The 6689-nt window shown below is 49.4% G+C and overlaps 1 protein-coding gene across 1 annotated transcript in view; it reads right to left on the reverse strand.

Annotated features, from left to right (window-relative positions):
• SINHCAF (SIN3-HDAC complex associated factor) overlaps positions 1-4029 on the reverse strand; it is a 30179-nt gene extending 26150 nt beyond the window's left edge. The window contains exon 1 of the mRNA XM_007117544.4: positions 3668-4029. Within this exon, the coding sequence (XP_007117606.1) occupies positions 3668-3923 (256 nt within the window). The 5' untranslated portion in view covers positions 3924-4029. The remainder of the gene's footprint in view (positions 1-3667) is intronic.
• Positions 4030-6689: the final 2660 nt, after the last annotated feature.

Below are 6689 nucleotides of genomic sequence, written 5' to 3' on the forward strand. Positions count from 1 at the left end.
ACTTAAGATGATCAAGTCTTTGGAACCTATAGGCATTTCAACCCCAGAGACTACTGAACAACTAACCTCGTGCCTCAACAAATGTGTTCCCCTCCTTCTTAGCCAATTATATTCCCAGCACTGCTTAGGGAAAAAAAGAAAACATCATACTTTTAAAGCAACCTACTATGTGCCTGGCACAGTAAATTAATTTGTCCTTACAACAGCTTATGAAGTTGGTTTAGATTTCAAATCAGCTTAAGCTTTCCCCAGTGAAAAACTTATTTTACATGGAAAATCATTCCCAAATTGCTTTTTTGACATAAATCTGCCTGAGTTTGAGCCTCATGAGCCAGGTTTTCCCACGGCCTGATTACAACTCTGGGAAAAAATTGATCATCCAGGTTCCAGATATACAGAATTAACAGTACTGTGCAACAGCAGCGTTGAGGCCCACAAAGGTTCTAGAATATACTATGTATTGAACTTTTCAACTCCAGTCTCTTGCAAAAGTAATGCAAAAAGGGAAGGCAGCAGAGACCTTGTCTGTGTCTTTCCCACTCTCAACTCATGTACCTTTATAAACCAAATCTCTGCTGCACATTTCATCTGATATTTAAAACAAAAACCCTTAAGATAGTTTATTTGAAACTTCCCAGGGCATTGAAATTCTAGCTGTAACTCGGCTATAAAATACTAATTAAGAAAAACAAATCAAAGAATTTCAGTGTATTTGCAAAGCTCTTCATATGCATTTTATTTTTTTTATGCTGCAAACATTTTAATGATTATTGTTGAGCATACATATTGGAAATTTTTTTACTTCAAACTGCAACGAGTTAAATAAATGTTTATAATATACAAAGAAAATACAACCAAAAGTAAAACTTGCTTTAAGTGTGCCTTGCCTCATATGCATTTTAAATACCTGACCCAGAGAAACAACTGCCCAAAGCCAAAACGTTATTAAATCGAAAGTTTCTCATTCTCTCGACAAGATCTTTCTATTCACTTAAGAAATGTACTGTTACTAATACTGGTAGCCTTTAAGTATTTGTAATTTGGTCAACCAAAACCTGGGGAAAACGTTTACTTAATAACAAAACAATGACAGCACAAAAGTGATTTCAATTTGTATGGATGTTTTGGTTTGTGTGGGCATGGCATCTCAGGATATTATTATTTTTCGGTAATGACCACTTTTAGATTCTAGCCCTTAAACATGGTTAAAATGCAGGAGAAATCAGGAAAGAAGCAACAGACGTGGTGCTGCTTATCGGATGTCTAGACTGCAGGCAAACCCCAAATACCAAAGAAGCATCCATGTGTCAAACCAGCATAATTTCTGAGCTATGCCTGGGGCCACATACCAAAAAAAAAAAAGTTAGCTTGGAAAGAAAATCTAAGAGGGGTAACCAGAAGGTCAACCCCAGTTCACAGGAACTATGAAGCAGCTAGCGGGGATCGCTAGCCATTACCTTGTGTCAACCCCTGAGCAGCTTCCTCCCCAGCCCCCAAAGAAAATCTCCAAGAAAGGCCTAACTCCTACGTGCTAGCTTCTTCAAGGTCGTCCAAAGATAACGCCCGGAACATTGAGCCAAGCATACCTTTAGGGCCAAGGAAGATTCCCCCTTCCCCAAACCATTATATAAATACTTTAAATCTCATCGGGCTTTTCTCCAAGTCCACCAGAAATAAACTCCCAGAATTTAATTTAGATTCAGCAACTAATAAACGTGTTCGGTTTTGCAACATAAATTATTAAAGGGCTTTTCAAGTCCAGCAAACTCCAGTTCAAAAACAGGTGCTTTCAGAGTACTTTTAATGACAAGGTCAAATTCATTTTTTTAATTATTAGGAGGAAAGGGGGTGGTGTAGTTTTCTTAAGCTTCCTTAGGACAACGTGATAGAGGAGTGCGGGGGGGGGAAGGACGGCTGGGGAGAAACTGTCTCGCCCCGGGTTGATGTTTGACTAAACAGTAATTCCTGGTCTTCCGGGTGCCTGGAGTAATCGAACGTTAGAGCGAGAAAACAAAAACAAAGAAACCTAGTAGGGTCAGAGTTACGAGAACAAACTCTGCACCGCCCTACCACCCCCAAGAAGTCACCCCCCCCACCAACCAAACCAGCCCTCGCCCCAGCCGGCCCCCCTCCCACACGTAAACACACAAAGACGAGAGCTGCACGCACGATTCGCCCACAGTCCTCACTTCCCTTTGTAGGACAACCGGAGCCCCGAACTTCCCCGCGGTGGTTTTTCGGGTGTCGTCGGGGCTGGGCCCCCTGCACTTGCGGGCCGCGGCTCGGCTGTGGGGGAGGGGTGCTCGCCGCGCTCGCCGGTTTCCCCGAAAGCAGCAAAATGCCTCCCCGTCCCGCCCCGGTTCTCCGCGGTCGCCCCAGGCTGCGCTTCCCCACCCCCCGGGCACGCGGCAACGGCCGAGACAGAAGCACCCAGGCAGCAAAGAGAACCGCTCCCCGGCGGATCAGTGGGTAAACACAGCAACTGGGGTCGGAAGGAAAGTTCCCGCAGAGAGCTGCCCGCCGGGGCGGGGCGGGGCGGGGGTGGCGGCGGCGGCGGCGGCGGCGGGAGAGAAGCGCGTCTCTCGCCGCCGCCTCCCTCACCTGCGCCGGAACAACGGGCCCCGCGCCCGCCCGCCCACCCGGCCGGCCCGGCGCCTCCCGCAGGCCGCGCCTCCCGCACGCCGCGCTGCCGGGGCTTGTTCCTCCTCATGGCTTTGCCCTGACGTAATTCAAACATGGCAACAGTTCGACTTCAAAGGCGGATCCACAGACCTCCCAGACGCAGGCTTCGGCCCCGGGGAGCGGGCCGAGCCCTCGCGGCCGCGCTGTCCCGGGCCCTCGGCCGTCGCGGCACCCGGCGCCGGGGGTCCAGCGCCGGGCCCCGACTGCCGCCCCTCGGCCGCCCGCCGCGCGGAAACACGCCGCCTCCCCCGCGCACCGGCACCGCACCGCGCACAAGTAGCGCCGCCAAAGTTTCCCCGCAAGGGCCCGAGGGACAAAAAGCCCCTCCCGAAACTCATCCGAACTTCGGGGGGGCCCAGCCCGCCCGGCGGCCGCCCTGAGCGCCGGCCGGGCCCGCACCGGCACATGCAGCTCTTTGTTTTCTGTCCAGCCGGGCGCTGCCTACGTGCAGCCTCAGGGACGTGGGATTGTTTCTCAGGGGGAGACACTTGACCGCCCAGGGGAAGGGTCCGGACCCCGCGCCCCGGGACTCCGTGGCTAGTCCCGCCGTCCTCCCCTAGCAGCAGGCCCATTTAATCGAAGTTTTGCAATGTCCTTGATAAGAAACGCCCGGATTCCCCGCCCCGCACCGGCCGAGAGTTGGCGACTTTCACTCTGCTTTTTAAACTGGCAAGACGCCATCATCAGCAAGTCACATTGTCCTGCCGGCCGGCCCCGACAGCGCCCGCATCTCCCGGCTGACCGCGAGCCGGACGCTCAGCCGGACCCCCGACCAAACCCGGGTCGCAGCCCCAGCACGTGGTCTGTCACTCTCGGCACAAAAAGCAGTGCCCTCCGGAGTTCCCGCACTCCTCCGGCTCAGTCAACGCCGCTGCCTCCATCCCGGAGTCAACTCGGCTCCGACTGGCCATCTTAAGCCGCGCACGGTCGCCCTAGAGAGCGCCGCGGCGCCCACATCTATGCTACAGGTGAATAAATTGCGAACCAAAGTTGAGGCTCCACAGACACCCCGGACGCCAGCGCTGACTGGGCGCGGCCCGGGGAGAGGCGTCTGCCAGCCGGGGCCGCTTCCGAGCAGCCGCGTGTTGCTCATTGTCGCATCCGCATCCCTCCGGAGTTGGGCGGACAACGCCACCCGCGTGCACTCGGGCCCCGCCGGCACCGACCCGAAAGGCCGATTTAAACGCCCTCCGCCCGCCAGCTCGCAAGTAGGCGGAACTTAGTTTTCGAGCGAGGGGCATTCATTGTCCATCCTCATCACAACACGCGCGGGGGCCGCAAGAAACTAAAGCACGAGGTCCAACAACGGCGGCCGGCCACTCCCGGGCGCGCGCCCACGCGGGTGCACCGACCCGGGGCCCCTCCGCAATCGCCAGCAACTCCTTTTCGCTCGGGCCTTTCAGCCACCGAACTCCTTGTCGCCAACGAACACTGCGGCTGAGAAAAGTCATTGTCACCTTCAACGTGGATCCCTCACCTCCGGCGATTCCTCACTCCTTTCCAGGCTCCACTCACTTCCCCCACCTCAAGACTTTCGGTTTGCCTCAGATACCCTCCCCAATTGAAAAGGACACACTAAACATGCAGATACAAAAGAATCTGAGGTCTGAAGATCACGAAAACAGCGCTCCCAGCAATGCCATCTCCAAGACAAAACTTCCTGTGTGTATATAAATGTGTGCGTGTGTCTGTGTAAGGAAGGGGGAGGTGGTGAGGTGAAAAGAGAAAAAAAGCCACTCTCAAATCAATGCCTCGTGAGACAGTTTTGCACCACAGTAATGGTTCGAGTCACTCACCTGCCAAAAGCAGACGTTCCACGCGCAATAACGTTCCCGAGGTGCGGAGTGCACGCCAAGCCAAGCCCACCTCCCAATCGCTCTCTCCTCCTCAACTGCCTTGTCTAGAAAGATTGTCTCCTGCAGTTCTGCAGTTGCTACCGCTGGCGCGGAAGGTGTAGATTCCGCTTTCCCTCTGCGCACGCGCGGCTCCTGGTACAAAATTCTCCTGAATCGAACTTATTTGCATACGGGCGCGCGCGCGTCGATGGCTGGGAGGGGAGAAGGCCCAGCGGGCGCGCGCGCTCCCGAGGCCTCTATTGTCCTTTTAAGGGGAGAAGCGCCGCGGCGCGGGAAACGCGGCGGCCAGAGAGAAACGGGGGCGGGGACTGCTTACTACAGCTGACGTCACGTAAACAAACGCCCCTTGGCTGGAGGCGGCGGCCAAGGGGGAGTGGCGGGATGGGAAAGGCGGAAAGGTTAGCAACCCAGGGAGAACACTATACTGCGTGAAGTGCTTTCCACTCTGAAGCTCTTCAGGCGCACCGTTTCGCGTTGAAAAATAGTTTTGAAAGCTGTTTTTGCAAAATGCTCACACCTGTGCCCGGTTTCTGGCCTGAAGTGACAGGGGAGGTGGTCTTGCAAGCATCCACACTGAGTTTATACGTTTCCCACATTTGCTAAATTTTGTTTGAAAATGGGTTTTTGAATCTTTTTTCTTTTTTAATTTTCTGGGGCCAGAAGAGGTTTGTCTTTCTTGCAGTTTTAATGAGTCTTTTAGTAAAGTCCCATTTTGACACTCTATCCATTCACTAACTCCTGTCTGCCCTCCTCAAACAGTAACCCAACCCATAACAATCCAATTTTCTTCTCCACTTCGGCCTTAAGATTTCAAGCCTGAGTTGAACGGTTGTTAATTTCCGTGGGAACAGTGTCGCTTTCCTAAACGACTAGTTAGTGGAAAGCCAGTAATCTAGGGACGTGCATACCATCTCCAGCTGCTGGTAAAGTGTGTTCCACTCACCCAGAAATAATACTACCAACTGGTGGTCTTGGGAATTGAAAAAGTAGCCATGCTTCTTGCCTCAGGAGGGGAGAAAAACTGAAATAAATCTTCTCAAATTGATAAATGAAAAATGACTGTGATACACCTTTATTCCCAGAACACATCTAACACCAACAGGCTGAGACCCTGACTTAATGATAGAGGGACATGGGGAGAAAGGAAAGATGTTTTTCCCAGAAACTTGATATTGGTCCCAGGATACAAAAGTGTGGACATCAACCATAAAACTTAATCATCTGCTGACAAGTTTCACTGCTTTCACTGTAGTGTCAACAATATGGATTTAAATAGATACTTCTGAAATGCTAATTTAATAGGACAGCCAATTCCTAGTACATACAAGACAAATCCACTTCTGAATTCAAGTAATGCTTCTTTTTTTCTTTAAGCTCTGTAGCATACTATTTCTGTAACTGTATATGAAAACGATATAGTAAATACCTGCAAAGGAGAAAAAAACTGACACCTCTCACTAAAATGTGAGCTCCCTAAGGGCAAGAATTTAATGTTGTATTCATTTTTGTACTTAGTGCCTAAAACAGTGCACAGTACATAATAAACTCTGACTAATTGCTTGTAAGTAATAAATCAGTGGACATTTTCAACTTTATTATAGACTTATCTCACATAAAAACAGTTTTAGTTTAGAATTTTTGTGTTCAACCTAAAATGAGTTTGGAAGTTACAGTGATCACCTTGATTGATATAATGCCTGTCCTTATAAGTAAAGCAGAATAGGCTTAATAACCATTTCTGGGCTTTGGTGGCAAAATGGACTCTAAGCCTAAACTTCTACCTTCTTCTTTTTGAAGAGGATTTTTTAAGTTTGGCCCCAGTTGTCTCAAGTACTTGTATGGTTTATGACAGGTACTCCAAAAATAATTTCACATTAGTATATGCTTCTGAAAGTATGGAAATTGCAAGTATAGTAATATTTTTCAAACTTCAATTATTGCTTATAGGATTTAATATAAATATAAAATATATATTTATATAAAATATAAATATGCACCTTGAATGCCTTTTCTCTTGAAAGTTTATGTAAAGAATATATATTGTAAGCCATTGTTTTATAATAACTTTAAACAGAGTATAATATAAAAATATTGAATCACTATCTTATACACCTGACATTAATATATTGTAAATCAACTATACCTCAATAC

Source organism: Physeter macrocephalus, chromosome 6 (assembly GCF_002837175.3).
Source record: "Physeter macrocephalus isolate SW-GA chromosome 6, ASM283717v5, whole genome shotgun sequence".
NCBI lineage: Eukaryota > Metazoa > Chordata > Mammalia > Artiodactyla > Physeteridae > Physeter > Physeter macrocephalus.